Raw genomic sequence first — 20,494 nt, forward strand, 5'->3', positions numbered from 1 at the left:
CTGATGAAAAAGTGTATTTTTAAATGTATCAGCAAGGCTTTTTTAGATTGTATTATTGGCATGACTTTGAATGAAGTTTGATACAAGTGTGACTAATTGCATGATCCTCCAGAGATTAATTAATGAAAGAGAAACACCCTATATAAGGGGAGTCTGGAAGAACAATACCCTTGTCTTGATAAAGCTCCAGGGAGGAGTGAAACGCGTTGACAGAAAGGTCTGCAGTGCTCACTTGCCATCTAGACATTCCTGGTACACCTGCACTGCTGCTCTACAGGATTCTACAAAAAATTGAAAATACAGATCAAACGGAAATTCATCAGTGTGCTTCCATTTACCTTTTGCCAGCCAAAGCAACAGCACAAGTGCCTCACTAGGAGAAAACCTGGCGCGACTGATGTCGGCACTCTACGCTATTTAGCAGTGAGTACACATTGAGGTCCCCATACACAGGAGGACATTACATCCCTCAGTGGCGTTCAGCCGCCAACGTCCATAAACTGGCATAGAGAGGTCCATTTGAATGAGACGCTTAATGAGGTATTGCATTTGGATTGTATATGTACAGCACCTTAAGGAATCGGTTTGTGCTAAATTCTTTACATAGGAGATTTACTGTCATTTAACAAACGAGTGAGAAGGCAGCTTCTTGTTACCATTTGGACAATTATTATATATGAATTAGTCTACAGGCACATTGCAGTTACAAGGACACTATTCTATATTCGCATATGTCAAGCTATATTTTTATTACAGATATTTTTTGTCATGTTTTTATTTATATTTATATTTTTTTAGATATTTTATATATCTCACTTTTGATTTTTCATTCTGTGTAATACATGTGTATTTTATTTACAAGAAGCCTTGCTGACATATTTTTATTTTCAGTTTAGTTATAATATTATATAGATAATCTCTACTGAATTCCCCCCTCAAGCGCTATCCCCATTAATTGAATACCGCCCCAAGTGTGAGTTTGGGTATGCGACAATAGTCTCCTTAAGAGATACCTTGATATGAGTTTGAATTACCCATATGTTGTGAGTTTGGGGTATGCCCATTATTGACTCTATTTACAAGAAAAAGTCTGCTATATTTTCATCCTTCAAATCAGACCAATCCAATATATAAAGATACCTTTATATATTGGATTACTCTTCCACTATTGTGAGTGGGGTACGCAATTGAAGAGCTCTATTCCTTTTTTATTAACCAACTGACCAATTAAGGATTAATTTTAAGAATTATTATATGAACATTCTACACATTTGTGTTTTGTATCTTTTTATTTTTCATATTGGTTGAGTAATCATCACTTAAGGAGCTCCTGAAAAGTGATACATCCGACCTATCCAAAATCAGGACGTCTCTTCATGTACATCAATATTAAGGGACATATCAGTACTATATGTATGTACTTACTTTAAGCGCCGCTGGTGGTGTGTTTTCCTATCTTTTGCTTCTTTTTAGTACAGTAGTAAGCAGTAGATGTGTCACATCTTATGCACAGTGTTGAGGAAGGAGGGTACTCACCCAGATGTAAGTAAAGTATGCCCAGATGTGCCCAGCCCAAGGGTTGGACTCCGGGTGGCAGACAGATGGTGTTGGCTAGGTCACACACGACCACTCGTATTGCCTGCCACTCTTGTCCTTGTCCAGGCTTGTGGAGGCAGTTATCTTTGGTCAAGTGGGCAGAGACCGCAGCAGTATGAGGTTGGCTGCGCGTGGCTCAGCTGCTGATGGAAGTCCATGGCATCTGTTTTGGGCATATTTCTGTTACCGGCCTCAAGTGTGGACTCCGGATGGCATGTCCTGTTGCAGGCAGCAAGCATGGAAGCCTCAAAAAGTCTGTGTTTATGGCTCAGACTTCAAAGTCTTGCAGGAGCTCTAGTGATGAAAGTACTGGTCAGGGACCACAGGCTTGGGACAGACCGAAAGCTGGGCTTGATGATTAATTGACAGGTGGGAGTCCAGGCCGAAACCATGGTCCAATACAGCAGCAGCTGAAGTGAATTGAGGAAGGGAACCGAATCAGGGCGACTGGTGAGATGTTTAGATAACTTGCCCATCTAGTTTGAGGAGGCTCAGGAGATTGCTACTAATAGTAAAGTATATTGGGATATCATAGGCTAATGCTGGTATAAATCCTTAAAGGGCAAGGAATAGAGTTCAGATGATCCTCTCATTGTTCATTCAAAACTTTTTCAAAAATGTTAAGTGGGACAAAGTAACAACCTTTACAGCAGCAGAGGAAAGAGGAAGAGAAAAAAGTGGGAAAGTAGACACATTAACACAATGTTAGGAATAATGGAATTTTCCCAGTTACATGTGGTTGCTGCTCTCTTGACTATTATAATATGTAAATACAGTAGGTGATCTCTAGATCAGAACCCTACATGTCAAGTGAAATACTTCTGCCAGTAGCGATTGTATCTCAGGGCAATGCCATACATGGAGTAGGCCTCCAATTTCATTACAGATCCTGCAACAATATATGGAGTGACTAGGTCATATTTTGTGGTGTCTGACTGGGGCAAGGTATAGCCTGTTTGGCAGTTTAATAAGCATTTCATGATTGCTTATTTTCAATATCCTGGAATATAATACATAGCTGCTATCTGAGCACAATGGTCACTAATGCAGACAGCTCAGCAGAGTTGAGTCATATTGCAGGGCAACTAAAATAAGAACTCTGCTTGAGCATACTCGTACATAGCTGACAAGCACAGAAGGATGGAGCCATGTCAGGAACTGAACCAACCGGCCAGCAAACCATGGATTTTATGATGCTTGTCTGCCACAGAGACAGTTACCTGTATACTCTTATCTGCACTTCCTGTGAGACTCCAGAGGTTTCTAATCACTCAGTGAGCTTTACCTGCTCCTAATCAGTGTCGTTTCAGGGGAAGTACCGGGCCATTGAATCCCAGCAGCTTCTTGTTCCCCATGCCTGCGTATTGTGATTTGTACTGTGCCTGTTATCTTGCCTTGCTGCACCTGCTTTTGTTATCTGTGTGTACCGAACCGTCTTCTCCTTGGCTACATCTCTGCTTCATTACCTGTGCACTGTTTTTGGCTTTCTTAACTATGCTCCACTTCTGTCTGCACTGACCTTTGCTTGTTCCTGATTCCTTCCGCTCTGGTGACTACTCTGATACCAGATCCATTACAAAACAATGTACCTAATAAGAAGTTGCTGGAGAGCGTTACAAGTCAATAAATTACAGTCTGATAGTAGAAATATCAGTTAGAAAAACAAAAATACATAAATAATAATTGCAGCTCTTTAGAGAAAAAATGATTTACCACACAATGAAGATTTGAGTTAGTATTTACCAAATGATAATTTATGACATCTCCGATGATGGGCGAGATACAAACTCTGGGCCTGATGTACTAGGGATCGCTATTCTGCTAATACGCCCACAACGCAGTTGCTAATATCAACGGTGACATGTTAATGTTTCCATTCAGATTACGATCACAGCCTGACATAAGGATGCCCACCTCCCCTTACTCACCTCGTATACTTTGACAGCATAGAGAAACAATCGGTAACATTGAGTAACATTGGACATTTAATGAAGCCTAGACCTTACTCGGGAATTGCTTACTTTGGCACACGCTATGATGCCTCAGGCGGCATCTGGTATCGCAGTGGATAATTTATGCACGCCCCTGTATCGGCGTTGAAACACATTGGCACGCCTGCATTTTACTGACCACACCCCCAAACAGTCACTTCCTGTCAATCAGTGTATAATGACGCTGTGTGCTCACTGCAATCACAAGCCGATCCCAGTAAAAGGTTCGCACACGCGCACTGCGACACGGACGCATTCGCAGTACGCAACAATCGGCCAATTGCGTGCGTATAATCAACTGCAGTCCTTGCTGAATCAGACCGTCTGTCCTTTGTTAACACCCAGCTGACAACCAAGACAATTTAGACTAGAGATGTGCGCGGACCACTGTGTTTTGGTTTTGGTTTTGGATTCGGGTAAAAATCTATTAAAAATCAATAAAAACAGCTAAAATGTCCGAATCCAAAACTCGAGTTCGGTTTTTAAATCCGAGTTCCGAACCGGCCACACATCCGAAACCAGGTCACAAAAGTGAATCTGCACCTTGCAGGGCCATAGGGAGGGTGGTGCGGCCGGTGCCTCCGCACAGGGCGGAGTCCTCCAGCGGCACCAGCCACACACTTCCTGCAGGAAGAGAGACCTCCGGCAGTAATGCGCGGTGCACAAGAATGTCGGCACAAGATCCCGCCTGCCCTCCTCCCCCTGGAAGGCAAGGTAAGCGCTCAGGGGGAGGAGGGGGGCGGAGAGGGAGTGAGAGGGGCGGCAGTGCTTCACAGGGCGCGCTGCCGTCCAGCTCCGGCACTGGCACCTTGATCCGGTTGTACTCGGAACTCCTAAATTTGGATCTGTTCAGATCTCAGAAATCCGGACCCGTACATCTCTAATTTAGACACTTTGGGCCAAATGTAATAGGATGAAGGTTTAGAAAAAGTGAGAATTTAGCTGTAAACTCTCACATTGGTCGAGTTTATCTTCAAAATGGGAAAAAAATCTGAATAAAATGTTAAATTGTGAGTTTTTTGAGTCTGAAAAACATGCGAGCTTGCTCTGTTGCTTTGTTCTCGGACTCTATTACATTGGCCGAGTTTAAAAAGTGTGAGAAAACTATCACATTTTCTAAACTCTCACCCTATTACATTTCGCACTTTGGACATCATGAAAACTGGATTGCAAAGGTTTACCAGTTACAGTGAATAACGAATATGTGCATCTATACCTGTAATAGTGCCAGCATTATACATTTCTCTGAAAATCCTCATTAGATAATTTGGCTACAATTGTCACATTTTTCCAGGTGATACACTAGTCTACATGTCTGTACTTTGTATACAAGTGTTTTGCTACAATAAAAATCACTTATGCCAACAATCTTTCACAAAACTATTGCTGGTGATAGTAATTTTTATAATTTCATATATTTGTCCATTAATTTTATATGGAGATGCTTATAACATCACAGTCATGTTGTACCAGATTGACATGAGCCATATGCTGTGTTTTTATTAATGTTTAGATGCCAGGATTGACCACATGCTCACCTAGCCCATCTTATTTCAAGCTTGCATCTGTACAGATACACAGATGTTGGTTGAGCTGAAATATTTTGTGCTGCTGATAATATTCTAATGTCCTGGTTGGCTCCAAACCCTACTCACTTTGGGGGTCATTCAGACCCGCTCGCGAGCGCAGGACGCTCGCAAGCGGGTCGATGTTCCCCCACTGCGCATGCGCACGACGGAGTGAGCTCCGTCATGCGCATGCGCGAGACCCGGCGAGCGACGGGCTCTCCATTGCTCCGGGTCTCGCACCAAACAGGGCGTGCTGTCGATGTTGATTGACAGCACGCCCTCTTTGGTGGGCGTGCCGGGGGCGTGCGTGCCAGACGGAGGCATTCCCATGGGAACGCCTACCGTCTGAAGCCGGCCCCACTGACATCACTAGTGATGTCAGTGGGAGTGATTTTGGGTCTGATAGAGCCAAAATCACTCCAGGGCTTGCGGCAGCGAGACCCTACCGCAGGGTCTCCGTCGCAAGCCCGATGGTCGCGATGGTCAAGACCATTGCGACCATCATCATGGACGCTCGCATATGCTGTGAGTGGTCACCCACAGCTATGCGAGCGGCCAGGAGGCCCCTCCATTTCATGGAGGAGGGCCCTGATTCAGAGCGAGCACTCTGGTCAGAGCGTTCGGCTCTGAATCAGGCCCTTTATTCTCCTGTTCGTCTGCTAATCCCTGCTTTTAACAATGAATGTAGTCTGATCCTAGTCATTGTATGACATATTGGGCAAAATTTACTAAGCGGTGGATTGTAAATCTCAACTGGATTTGTGGTGGATTTTCAGTGGTTTCGGATTTTCTAAGGCAAAAACCGACATGAAAGCACACTTTTGAATAGTGTCAAACAGATTTGAATATCAAATCGCCAATAAATGTTTTAGATTTATGAAGCAGCAGTTTTGAAAACTGCCATAAAACTGACGACAAAAATATGACTAGCCTCAGACAGGCGTGTTTGCTGAAACAGCAGGTTAATGAATTGACTTTGACAAGTAAGATTAATTGACAGAAATATTATTCAATGGAGGATTATGATGTCTCTCACCAGACATGACTGGTCTTTAAGAGAAATACATAAACAAACAAAAAAATAAATAAAAAAAACAACACAATTACAATACACACACATAAAAAAATCACACACAGAACTTAAAAAGAAAAAAAAATCCTACTGTATATGGAAAATACACCTCAAATAGACAAAATTGATGGCAGTTTCTAAATGACACCAAAACCGCCACTTAGTAAATATAGCCCTTTATATTTTTGCAATCACACAGTGTTTGTGGAGAATTTGCTTCTAAAGAATGGTAGTGGCTGCTTTGCATTATAGCTGGTCCTAGGAACCAGTAACATCAGTTTTCTCTAGAACATTAGTGCAGCCCACAATACGTCATTGTGTGAACTAACAGATACACTGTAAGCTTTTTTTCCTGATTCTCTTTACTGTGAAAGAGGCTGTATATTGGTTATAGCCAGATGACTTACGTATGTGTATTTTTCAGAGACTCACTTGGCCATAAGGGTATCTCAGGCGCCTGCCTTTATTTGCTTGATAAACTGTGACGTTAAAAAAAATCTTTCATAGTGCAGCATTTTAAATACATTAAGCGACAGGGCCAGTAAGGCGGTGGGATGTTCTATGTAAAAGCCATATGTCCAAATGATAGTAAATGCAGTGAGAATACAATTGTGCATTAATTGTGGATCATTTTAGGGCGGTGCCTACATGGTGAAGCTATTTGAGGAGTATGCCACCGGCCCAGCAGTACTCACTGTGGTATTCCTGGAAGCCATAGCAGTGTCCTGGTTCTACGGTAAGTAGACAATGTAATTTTATCATTGCCCTCAGCATGCTGTAGGATTGTTTCCTAGGGTTTGTGGCTACACAGCAGCTGCTAACTAATGTAGGACCACACTGTGCTATCCCTCTATCCTCCCTGGCAAACCACAAGATGCACATATCCCATCTACCTATGGCACTGAGGATCATCTCAAAGGTAGCAATAGGTTTATACAATTTGACACACTTGACTGGAATTGTTTTGCAAACCTATTGCTACATTTGATCCTCAGTGCCATAGGCAGATGGGATATGTGCATCTTACTATAATAACTTATTACTATAAAAACTTTTTTGCTACATAAGGGCATGTGCAATTTAGCTACCTGACCTCAGTCACATTACTGTTGTGAGAAATACTAATGACAGCGTATGATTTAAACACTGCCATATCGTGATTACCGGAATATAATTACTTGTTTGTCTACGGTATCAACCATGATTTATCATATTTTACATGGTATGTATTGAATAAAAGTTATGTTTTAACCATTATAACCATATCATAGATTCAACTATAAAAAAAAGAGTGCCCACAAAGGGAATTTTTTCTTTCTTTTTGCCTGTGCAAAACCAAACATAATATAGTAATATATCAATTCCCGGGAGCACCACCAACTCTTTATTATTAATAAGGATAGTACTCCAGTGAAATGTTATTATTGTTGGTACACTACTACTATAACAAATAGATCCTGTGCACAAATCTATTCCCCTCACCCTTTTCCTTAGAACTTCTTAATGAAAGAATTAAGGACAAGTTGCAGGGGCGTTTCAAGAGAGGAGGGGGCCCATGTGCAGTATCCGTCCCGGGCCCCCTCCTCTCAGTTTGGCAGCCGGAAGCGCACTGAGCGCAGCACCATACCGATAGACTCTGGGCACTAGTGTGTGCCCAGAGTCTGCAGGGAAAATGGCCGGGGCGGGCCTTTTCCATGTGTTTTTTACAGCGCTGACATCGGCACTGATGTGGGACTCCTGAGTGATATAATATGGGAGCAGGGTGTATGGTGCGGGTCCCCCTGGATCCAGGGTCCCGTATGCACCGCACACCCTGCACCCATTATAAATATGTCCCTGGCTAGTTGGCCGCAAGAGAACTACCCACCTCCCTCGATGATCTAATCTCTCCCTGCAATAAAGTGGATATTTTCTTCAGAGAGCGACTCCAAGAAAGAGAGCCTACTTGGAGCTTGGGAGTTAAATTGGCACCCTGTTTCCAGTCATCTGTAGGACAAAAGCTCCCCTCTACAGCTGTATCAGTGGAAGATCCAATGCAGATTGGAAGTTCCAACTTGTCTTCACAAGAACGAGAGAATCATTTGAAAAATAATCTGTGTCTCCACTGTGGATCACACTGGCACATGGTACTGTAGCCGAGTGTACCAACAAATCGGGAAACTCTTAAGGCCTAGACTGTAAAGGAAAGGTTGTTCTAGGTTCTCTTTGCCACTTTCCACCATTGAAAATATTTTCTATGCCTGTGTCATTGGAGATCCATAAATAGCCTTGAGAAACTCCCATATTTCTGGATTCTGGAGCAGCTGAGAATTTCGTTTGTGCTTCTTTGGTTTCTGATCTAGGAATATGTAACAAATCTCTTATTCCGCTGTTATGCCTTGTTGCGTAGATGGGAATAAGTTGTTGTAAGAACTCTTTTACAATGTGTTCCATTGTCAAGCACGTGGGGACCCTCCATTGGAAATAAATAGGCTTCCTCGTTATTCCTCAAGCTATTATTCCTATCGTTTTGGACCTACATTGGCTTCAGTGCCTTTTTCATCTGGTGAACTGAAAGACTGGTAAAATTTTGAGAAATGGGATCACAATGCCATTCTCAATGTCTGCAAAGAGTAATACCCCCTACCATGTTCCACGTTTGCATAACTCAATATAGAGTCTATTACTCCTCAATACCAGTCTTTTCCAGCAGGCAGAGGGGCTTCCACCCCATAGGTCTTGGGAATGCGCTATTGAATTAGTCCCAGGAAAATACCCTCCCAAAGGTTGGGCATATTTGCTATCCATTCCTGAAACACATTCTATATCTGATTAAATTCTTCTCCGGCAGGAGCTGGGCCATTTTTTATAGAGAAAAAAGACAGAGGACTTCATCTCTGCATCTATTTATGAAGGCACAATGCTATCACTATCAAGAATAAATATCCTTCTAATTTCTGAATTATTCAACCTGATAAGGGGTGCTCAGATTTTCATCAAATTAGATCTCCGTGGAGTGTAAAATGGTCCGTTTTTAAATTTGGAGATGACTGCCTTCCACACCAGAGAAGGGCATTTTGAATATTTGGTCATGCCATTCAGACTCAGTAATGCTCCTGCAGTCTTAAAAGTTTCATGACTTAAATTCTTCTAGATCTTCTCTACAAATATGTGATTGTGTATATCGATGATATCTTGATCTTCTCTGCTGCTACGACCACTTTAGCGTTGTTTGCCATAGTCGCCCCTGTGACTTTATGATAATGCTAGTATCAGCCCTTCTCCTGGTGTATAAGCATGCGTCTGACTGTACAAGGACTGATATGTCCCCTCTCAGCATCTTTAGACACCGATGCACCAAGCGGGATATCAGTCACACTCGAAACTTGCAGCAGTCCATGTTAGGTGCAGATTCTCAGTCAGACAATGGTCTCCAATATAAGCAAAGCCTGAGAGCGCAACTAGTTCAGCGACACACTGCAACATTCCCAAAACACCTCCATAAGAGGGATGCATCTTTGTGCATCTGAATAGCCACCTCCCAGGAATTTCCAGCACATTTCCAATACACTCACACAACATGCATCTTAATCACAGCAGTGACTCTGGGCCTGATTCAGACCCGCTCGCGAGCGCTCGCAAGCGGGTCGATGTTGGGCCAGTGCGCATGCGCACAACGGTCCCGGCTCCGTCGTGCGCATGCACGAGACCCGGATAGCGACGGGCAAGCCGTCACTATGGGTCTCGCTACAAAGGGTGCGTGCTGTCGATGGTGAGTGACAGCATGCCCCCTTTGGTGGGCGTGCCGGGGGCGTGGCTGGCCAGACGGAGGCATTCCCATGGGAGGCATTCCCTACCACAATGGTCTCGTCGTAAGCCCGATGGTCACGATGGTCTTGACCATCGCGAACATTTTTTTGGCCGCTCACTATAGCTGTGGGTGGTCAGGAAGGACGGCCCAGGAGGCCGCTCTAAAATCAGGAAGGACGGTCCTGATTCAGAGTGAGCGCTCTGTCAGAGCGTCCGGCTCTGAATCAGGGCCTCTGGGCCTGATTCAGAGCAGCTCATAAGCGCCGCTCATTCGCTCCGAGCAATGTTCGCACATCTGCGCATGCGTATAGGTCATAATGCGAATGCGCCAACCAGTCATTGCGGTCGGAAATTGTGCGCTCGCAAAATAGCGAGTGCCTGCTACTTTGAGTGACAGGATGAGGCGTTTGTGAGTGGTAACAGGGAAAGGTGCTTTAAAACGGGGAGTGGAGATCCGAACGCAGGCGTGCCAAACGGTCAAAACGGGCGTTTTAAGGGTGTGCATAATTAACAAAACAGCGTCATCGGCCACGTCACTTGGTTGTCTCTTAGCCTGAACTGTTCACATGATTGCGGTAGGAAAATCCAACAACAAGCACTGCGAGCAGTTCAGACGCCTTTCGATTAATCTAATAAATAGCAGAGATGACGTATGTTGCGAACAGTCAGGGGCGTCTTTACAAAATAGTGAGCGCATGTTTCGTTCGCTCGCTCAGACATAGAGGCGTCAACAGACCGCAAAGAGCGAGCGCTCAATTTAAATAGCCGGCCCCTTTTTCTGAACGACCGTTCGCAAATAGCGTCCGGCGCTGAATCAGGCCCTCTGTGCGCACACAGCATGGGACGCATATGTTGTACGGGTTTTTAGGGATTCCCCTGTGTGCAAAACCAATCACTCCACCCTGAACATCAACATTGCATGTGACTCAGAATCTGGCTCTAAGAGGGGAATTCAATAAGGTGCGAGTTTGGTCCTGCAAAACAAATTTACGGCAAACTCGCATTGCACATTACATTTGCAATTCATTTCCAAACTGGCATTTCTTTTTCAGAGTAAATTCGCCTGTTTTTGTTTGCAACCCTGAGCAGGTGAAACAGTAATGAAAATCTTTATTTTAAGGTAAAAATGTCGGCACTTGCTTCTGAACCCTTGGAAGACCCCCCTCCTCATTAGGCATTTGGAAGTTTTTAATTAGCTTAATTGGGCCAATAATTTTTGTCATTTTGGGGTGAAACTAAATATAAATTCCCTTAAATGACTCCAAAATATTCTATAAATAATGCACCCCAAATTTAATGAAAGTATTTATTTCAACAAAAAATAATTGCTTTTTATAATTTTTAAAGATTTTTTTTAAAGTTTCTTCAAATTACCCCAAAAGCATCTTTTTTTTCTACTTTTGTTTTTGCATTTTCTGTTTAATTCCTTTACAATTTATTACTTTTTGAATAAAAAAAATGCACAAATCAGCCATTTGACACCTTTTAAAAGCATACAGGACCTCATTCAGAGTCGGTCGTAGCGGCCGCACGGTCGTAAGGGAAAAGGGGCCGGATATGCAAATGATGCACTCGCAAGTTGCGTCCTTAAGATCGGATCGTTAGCTGGCTGACCAAGGGGAGGATGCGGCCATAAGACAAAAAATACGCCCCCTTCTCGTACGCATTACACGTCATCTCCGGCCATATAAGGATTAATCGAGACCATCGGTAACCATCGAAACTGGTTGTAGAGCTTAAGGTTGACCATACCCTCTCTTAAGCACTACGATCAGGTCAGTGTACAAACCACCCATGTCACGTGTGCCATGACACTACTGTTAATTATGCACTTCCATAAAACGCCGTTCGCATAATTAGGCACGCCTGCGTTCGAATCTCCACTCCCCCGTTTTCAAGCACCTTCCCCTGTTACCACCCACAAACGCCTCATTCTGTCACTCAAACTACCGACCTGGCTGTGTTCAAGGAGAGAGAAATTTGTGATCGTAGCAGCTAGTTTGCGCACGTGCATTGCGAACTTTATGCATGCGCAGTTTTGTGAACATCGGTGGCGTACAACCGTGCGGCCGCAACGACCGACTTTGAATGAGGTCCACAGTACTTTCTTTATGTCTACTCACGGTCTGCTATATGATTCTGCTAACGAAGTTGTCACTTTTTTGGGGTCCAGGAATTTCTCCCCACTCTTTTATGCTATTTTCACTGTTCACTTTTTTAACAAAATTTGCAGACTCTTGCGAGTAGTGTGAATTGTCATTTCTAATTGGATTGTGCGTATCTCGAGTGCACGCATGAATGTGTAGTGTGTGAGTTGAACGCTTTTTGCAAACTCGCATCTAATTGAATTCCCCCCATTGTCTCTCCTCTCTTATCTGGAACATGTTCAAGAAGTTCTTTCTCGTCTTAGAGAAAAATATATTTTCTATAAGCCGGAAAAATGGTCCTTCAAGCAATTAACTATTTCCTTCTAGGGGTATATATTATCTGCTTGGGGACTTCAGATGGATCCAGAAAACGTAGAGGCTATACTATATTTCAGGGCCGTAACTAGGGTAGTGCGCCCTGTGCCATGGCACAGGGCATTGCAGAGCAGGGGGTGCTGTTTGGGCCTGGCAATTTTCCTGTTTATTATCATTCTCACTTGTAGCTTCCTCTTCTTTTATCCCCAGCATCTCCTGGCCTCCCCTATCTCTTCCCTGGCCCTTCCCCATGAAGCCATGGCCCTTTTTCAGGTGCACTATCTTATGTCCTTAGTTAATAATTGGGAGGGGGGGCACCAATGCTGTCTCTGGCACAGGGCACCAAAAAGTCTAGTTACGGCTCTGCTATATTTGTTACAACCTATGGGTCTAAAAAGCCACTCAAGAATTGCTCGGCTTTGCCAATTACTATAGACAGTTCAACAAGGGACATTCTTCTGTTGTAGCCCGGATTAACAACAGGGCAGCTAGGGTGCTCGTACAAAGGCTACCATACATAGATGCATTACTAACGTGGGAAGAACTGTGGCACAATGTGAACTGGGAGCACTACAGTGTGTTCAACATATTTGTGGTGCTGCGCTTAGCGTCTTTAAGTCCCGTTTGACTTAGTTTGCATCTAGGGTTTTTTTCTCCCCGAAAATTGCACCTTAGGGCTGTATTCAATTAGCGTCGCCACCCCCCCCCCCTAATAATAAATTACCAGAAAAAAAATTGTAAGTTGCGTACTTTGGCGAAAAACGACCATGCAAATTTTGGGGGCGAAAAAAACGTTGAAAAAAGATAGAAAGTATTTTTTTCTAGTAAATTATTGTTCCACGTAAAATGTGCAATATTTAAAACACTTGACACATCCATACCACACATCGAAAAATCAGACCCAATACATTAAAACCATTTTCAACTATTTTTTTTTTCCACCCCAAAACCTTGCGCGGTAATTTTTCGCCAAAGTACGCAACTTACGATTTTTTCCCTGGTAATTTATCATTAGGGGGGTGTCCAAATGGTTCTGAAAGAAATCCCCGCATTTATAGCAAAAAATAGGGATTTTGCATTTTTTTTCGTCTGGTCTGGGATGGAGAAAACTTTTTTCCAGTTTTTTTTTCGCCTGTTGCCGTTTTCGCCTTTTTTTTTTTGCCGAAAATTTAGCTGTTTTTTAGGCGAAAACGTCTGTTTTTGCCAATGGTGAAAAAAACTGCAGTTTTCTGCGCTAATTGAATACGGCCCTTAGACGCAAATAAATGCACCAAACCACTTCACAAGACTGCACTTACTTATTTTATATGCAACACTTCTGGGTTTGGGTATGTATACGAAGTGCTACAATGCAGCGGACGCAACTTTTTTTCATACCAAGACCCCATTTTAAACCAGCCGGACACTACTAAATCTTATTTCCTTAAGGTGGACACATCCTCTTTGGGGTCAGAGCAGGTTTTTTCCAGAGACAGGACCCTTAGAAGCTGAAAAACTAGGAACTTCTGGCTATCATGTTGATGCTGGAGGATAGGTGTCACTTGTTGGAAGGTGCAGATCACCCTGTGACCATATATAATGATCACAAGAACCTGTTATACTTGCAAAGTGCTCAGTGAATAAATCTTTGGCAAGCATGGTGGTCACTAGTTATTGCTCCAATCAATCTTATAGTTACTTTTCATCTTGGGGTGCAGTATATGAAAGTGGATGCCCTCTCTTATTCTTTTGATTACACAGATGAAAGCACAGAGAATTGTAGTCCTCCTCTAGGGACATCCTTTGTGCCTGCAGAAGGAATCAGTATGTAATGCCGGCTGTCGGGATGCCTTCTGTCAAAATACCGACAGCGACATTCCGATGGTATACTTACCCTCCCCCCTTTTCCCCCTTACCCCCCCTTTTTGTAGCCTAACCCTCACCGTCAGTGCCTAAACCTAAGTTTCCCCACTTGGTGCCTAACCCTAACCCTCCCCCCTTAGTGCCTAACACTAACCCCACCATTGATGCCTGACCCGCGGCTAACACTAAGGGCGCCTCGGCTTACCGTTGTTTGGGTTGTCGTCCTCCTGGATTCCGGCGTTGGGATTAAGATAGAGGTCGGTATTTCGATGCCTATCTTAAGTCCCTTGTTGGGCTTCCAGCGTCGGGATTGAGACCGGCGGCATGGCGGCCGCCTATCTCTTAACTACATCCCCCTCCAGAATTATGCTCCAAATTCTTGTCTTGGGCCCATTGTCCCATTTCTCTGGTCAAACTAGACTCTAGAGGGTTTATAATGGCCATTTTTGCAACAAAATCTAATTTTGACATTTTCTATCTGCATGCACCATCTGTGCTCAACATACAATACCCAACTCATAAGTGATAATCTTCCACTTCTGCCTCTTCTAGTAGCAGATAACCCCTGGACTCATTCCTCCATGGATTTCATCTGTGAATTACCACTTTCAAGGGGTCATAATACTATTTGGATGATTGTGGATCCCTTTTTTTAAAAATGGTTCACTTCATACTTTTGAAAGGTTTGCCCTCTTCTCCTGAACTGGCTTCACTTTTTATTCAGCGGACAAAATCTACTAAGCAGCGGGTTCTAAACACCTGGCGGTTTTGTGGTGGTTTGGCGGCGGTTTTGCTATCCGCAGATTTACTAAGGCCAAAACCGCCATCAAAACACATTTTAGAATAGCTATGGCTAAAATTACTAGTCAGTGGTTTCGGCGTAATTTAGAAACCGCCGTCAAACCACCACTAAACCGCCGGGGTTTAGAACCCGCCTATGGTAGAATACCGATCCAATCATCCTGAGAGGCCAAGGTATAGATTCTTAAGAATTTCTATAATTCCTGGTTCACTCTTTTAGTCTGTCAATTAGATTGTGGGTTGTATGCCGTTGAAAAATTCAATTAATTCCTAATAAATATCATCCACCTCTGAATCAGGCCCACAAGCTTATAATGTACCTCCTTTTGATTTGTTCTATACAATTATCTTCACTAATCTATTTTGTGTCTACTTTGTGACTTGTTAACCCATTTGTTCAACTTCTACCACCTTGGGGCATATACAATTTGGTGCGAGGTTTAGCGAGTTAAGAATCTCGCGCCAAATTCCGGAATACCGCGAGTATGTGCACTCCCGCTACCCGCAGTATTCAATTATAAAAATAGTGGTCGCAGGGTTTTCAGCTCTGAAAAGCCTGCGCCGCGTAAAGTGAAAAAAAAAAATAAAAAAAAATACACCTACCTGGCAGGGGGTCTCCACGGCTCCCAGTGGCTTCCCCTCTCTCTTCTTACTGGAGAGGGGGCTGCTGGGAGTCCCGGGGCTGATGGGAGGAGCAAGGGCTGCTGGGAGATGTAGTTCTCCCAGCGCCCATTCCTGGGGGGCCACACACACACCGCACTGGGGGTCACTCATACTCATGCACACACACACACTGACATACACCACACATACTGACATATTCACCCTGCTGCAGAAGAGCCGGCTCCCGACGCTGGATGCAGAAGAAGATGCAGAAGACAGCGCTGAGGAAGGTGAGTAATTAAGGACTAATTAACCTAATTGGATACTTCCAATTGCTTAATTAGTCCTCAGGAGGGGTGCTGCGGGGGTGTCAGAGCAAGTCCCGGTGATTTTTCCTAAAATCATCGATTTTAGGAAAGATCACGCTTGCTCAGGAGGTGCTTGAAAAAAAAAACTCCAGGTGCGGGTTTTTTGCTATTCGCGCACACAATTAAATATGCCCCTTTGAATACTGGTAGCAGTTTATACTCTGAATTTGAAACTATGGATAAAACACTTAAGGAAATAAAAAAGTCCCTTCCTGGCCACAAGGCCAGTGCAAAGATAGCTCCTTCTCCTATTTGCTCGTTCGTTTGTTTTGCTCGGTGGTCACTGTACTCCTCCTCCAGCTGCAGGTAGGGCTCCTTACACTTTACATTGTTCGATTGTACTGTGGTTTTCACATGTTGGGGGGAATCATCAGCAACAATAACTGGATAGCTTGTGTGTACAGTAGATAGATAGATATATAGATAGATATAGATCTATATATATAAATATATATATAGTACACGCACACTATAGTGTGTATATATATATATATATATATATATATGCACACAGTATATATCTATATATATATATATATATATATATATATATATACACACGCACACACAGTGCATATCTATAAGCAATAACTTGGTAGTAAGTATGTATATATATATATTTATATATATATATATATATATATATTTATATATGTATATTTAGTGTGTGTATATATATATATATATTTATATATATTTATATATAGTATATATCTGACAATATCTGGGTAGTATATATATATATATATATGTATATATATAATTATGTATATATATGTGTATATATATATATATCTCTATTTACTGTAGATGCACAATATATATACATACAGTATATCTCCAGGTAATACCATTTCTCCACCTGGTGCCCTCCTGGATATACGAATATCAATACAGTATTGGAGATATGGCGACACTCACAGGTACAGTACTATCATGTAAGACTTCAAACGACAAACAGTGTCTGTGTCCACCATTTCAGTCTATCCAGATGTTTATTCTTGTTAAAAGTCCAGATGGACTGAAACTTTGGACACAGACACTGTTTGTCATTTGAAGTCTCGCACGAAAGTACCCATGAGTGATGCCATATGTCCAATACTGTGTACATATATATATATGCATACACACACATATATATACACACGTACTGCCAAGTAATTGCTTATATATACACATATATAAAAATGTATGTATGTATATATATATATATATATATATATATCAAACCCCCTCTTGCAAATCCTGCATTTGCCCCTGCAATCCCACTGCCCGCCCACTTCACCACCTGCCCACATCCTCTCACTTGTCACCACGCCACTGAAACGGAGGAGCGTGTCGCATGACCAAGAACAAGGTAAGTGTGGGGGTTGCCTGGGGCTGGAGAGACAGAAGGTGGGCCGGCTGAAAAAACAGCAAAAGGGGGCCAGGCTGGAAAGACACAGAAGGGAGGTTGGCTGGGGAGACAGAAGGGGGGCTCACTGGAACTGGAAAAACACTGCATGGAAGGAGTTGCAGAAACATGTGCCCTGCCTATTTTTGTCAGTCCGGGGCCCCACAATTTCTGATGGCAGCCCTGGAGACAGCATTTTCCAAGATGCGAAAGTGCAGCATGTTACTACTGCTCGGGTCCTCATCCATCTGTGAATGTTAGCTATAATGGTAAAAAGTGTTTTTACATTTCCATGAATTTGTTTCCCCCAGAAATGTTCACCCAGTGCAATGAGTAACAGTGCAATGTTCACCCAGTGCAAATGTTCACCCAGTGCAATGCTGAGGGCATGTGTCTTCAGGCGCTCCTCCAAAGAGGAAAGGCCCATTTTCTTGCTGACTCCTGTTGCCATAAAGTCACTTATAAGGCAAGGGTCTATATATTGCCTCAGGGTAAAAACCAATCCCAAGATAAGGGTAGCCAATAGTCTCCATTATGCTAAAATAGCCATTACAGTTCTGGAACAACATCCTATGGACAGATGAGACAAAGATCAACTTGTACCAGAGTGATGGCAAGAGAAGAGTATGGAGAAGGAAAGGAACTGCTCATGATCCAAAACATACCACCTCATCAGTGAAGCATGGTGGTGGTAGTGTCATGGCGTGGGCATGTCTGGCTGCCAATGAAACTGGTTCCCTTGTATTTATTGATGATGTGACTGCTGACAAAAGCAGCAGAATGAATTCTGAAGTGTTTCGGGCAATACTACATGCTCATATTCAGTCAAATGCTTCAGAACTCATTGGACGGCGCTTCACAGTGCAGATGGACAATGACCCGAAGCATACTGCCAAAGCAACCAAAGAGTTTTTTAAGGCTAAAATGTGGAATGTTATGCAATGGCCAAGTCAATCCCCTGACCTGAATCCAATTCAGTATGCATTTCACTTGATGAAGACAAAACTGAAGGGAAATTGCCCCAAGAACAAGCAGGAACTGAAGACATTTGCAGTAGAGGCCTGGCAGAGCATCACCAGGGATGAAACCCAGCGTCTGGTGATGTCTATGCGTTCCAGACTTCAGGCTGTAATTGCCTGCAAAGGATTTGCAACAAAGTATTAAAAAGTGAAAGTTAGATTTAGGATTGTTTAGTTTGTCCCATTACTTTTGGCCCCTTAAAAAGTGGGAGGCACATATAGAAACCGTTGTAATTCCTACACCGTTCACCTGATTTGGATGTAATTACCCTCAAATTAAATCTGAAAGTCTGCAGTTAAAGCACATCTTGTTTGTTTCATTTCAAAGCCATTGTGGTGGTGAATAGAGGCCAAAATATGAATATTCTGTCAATGTCCCAATATTTATACACCTGACTGTATATATAATAATATGGTTTTATTGCAGGTGTGAATCGCTTCTGCAGTGATGTAAGAGAGATGCTGGGTTTCTCTCCCGGGTGGTTTTGGAAGATATGCTGGGTGGCAATTTGCCCGCTGTTCCTCCTGGTAAGTTTGCTTTTCTCTATAATTCATGTGCTGGATAATTAAGGCTCTTCTGCTATAAATCTCATAAAACCAAGTATGCCAACTGCATTGTGTCATTTCTAGCTTTCTGAAAGATGGAGCGCTAACTTTGGACTATATAAAGCATAAACTTGCAAAGAAATGTAGAAATGAATGTGATTTTTTGTGGGTTTTATGCACTTTAATTTTGATGCTTCGGGAAATTCTGACTCCTTCGTGCATGTTACGCGCCGCAGTGCTTTGTCAACAGTCATAGTAAATAGAAGGTGCGTAATGGCAAAGTCATTTCAGGAAATGTACACACATTAATCCACATTCAAATTTAGTTCTATAGTATATAACAGAAGCCTTTTCATGTGTCAAATACATAAATGACATACACTGTACAGTATGTAATGATACATTACAGCATTGTAAATGCCTTGCAGAAAAGAAAAATAAAACACATGCATTGCATAACAACTTTTTTTCTGTGCTTACAGAGCATCATTGTCAATTAACGACAGGGCAGCTGTGGCAATCGCCCAGGGGCCCCTCACACATAGCTACAGCATGTGCATGGGGGGCAATGTGGCTTATTTCAACTGGGGTTACTGTGTGGCATAATGTGTAGTGGGGGCACTACAGTGTGTTTATTACATTGTGGTGCTGGGAATATTTACACAGTATACTTTTTAATAACATCACCAGCATCATAATGACAATTTTATTGGTAGAGGCCCCAACAAGGTAGTTACTCTGGAGCCCCTACAAACCTTAATCCAGCCTTGCCGTAAGTGCAGCATACAGTCACACGTACTCACAGAAACAAGCACAATCACCCCTAATTACATAGACCCCTATGATAGAATTTAATTAGCAAAACAGCCCATGTTGTTCAAATAAAAGAATTTCCTTTATCAAACAGAAAAGGATTACTCTGCTTGGAGTCTGTGAGTTTTTTACTATTTGCTATGTTTTTTAACCTAAATGCCATGGCTGTCTGGAATTTGTAGTTCCACAAACATTAATTATTTTCTATCTTTTTTTACCATTAACCACTTCTACCCATTGTCCTAACATACACCACCCAAGTGGTGCCTGGAAGATCCCCATAATGATTTTGCAACTGCTCTTTCACATGTATATTCAGATGCATACTTGCAGCCTATTCCAAATTTCAGCCCATAATTTGCATAATCATATCTACATCATAGACAGCAGGCTGTGTTATAGGCAACTTGCATCCTTGCAGGTAGTCATAGCAAACGCTTGCTTATGTGGTTTACCTCAGCAGCGCTCCAATACACATAACAGTTGTGAACACAACACAGAGATAATTTAGTCCCCTTGGCACCAGAGACATTTGTATTATTGAAACTTTAACGAATGAGCTAAAATACAAAAGTCTGGACAACATCTTCTGCAACCAGACATGAAGTTGGCATTTGTCCGTGACCTGAAA

The 20,494-nt window shown here is 42.7% G+C and overlaps 1 protein-coding gene across 1 annotated transcript in view; it reads left to right on the plus strand.

Annotated features, from left to right (window-relative positions):
- The window catches only part of SLC6A4 (solute carrier family 6 member 4), a 154,945-nt gene that overhangs the window by 118,060 nt on the left and 16,391 nt on the right, over positions 1-20,494 (plus strand). The window contains exons 11-12 of the mRNA XM_088477798.1: positions 6,864-6,963; positions 18,932-19,032. Coding sequence (XP_088333924.1) covers positions 6,864-6,963; positions 18,932-19,032 — 201 coding nt within the window. The remainder of the gene's footprint in view (positions 1-6,863; positions 6,964-18,931; positions 19,033-20,494) is intronic.

Source organism: Taudactylus pleione, unplaced genomic scaffold (genome assembly GCF_031769625.1).
Source record: "Taudactylus pleione unplaced genomic scaffold, aTauple2 ptg000203l, whole genome shotgun sequence".
NCBI classification, from domain to species: Eukaryota; Metazoa; Chordata; class Amphibia; order Anura; family Myobatrachidae; genus Taudactylus; species Taudactylus pleione.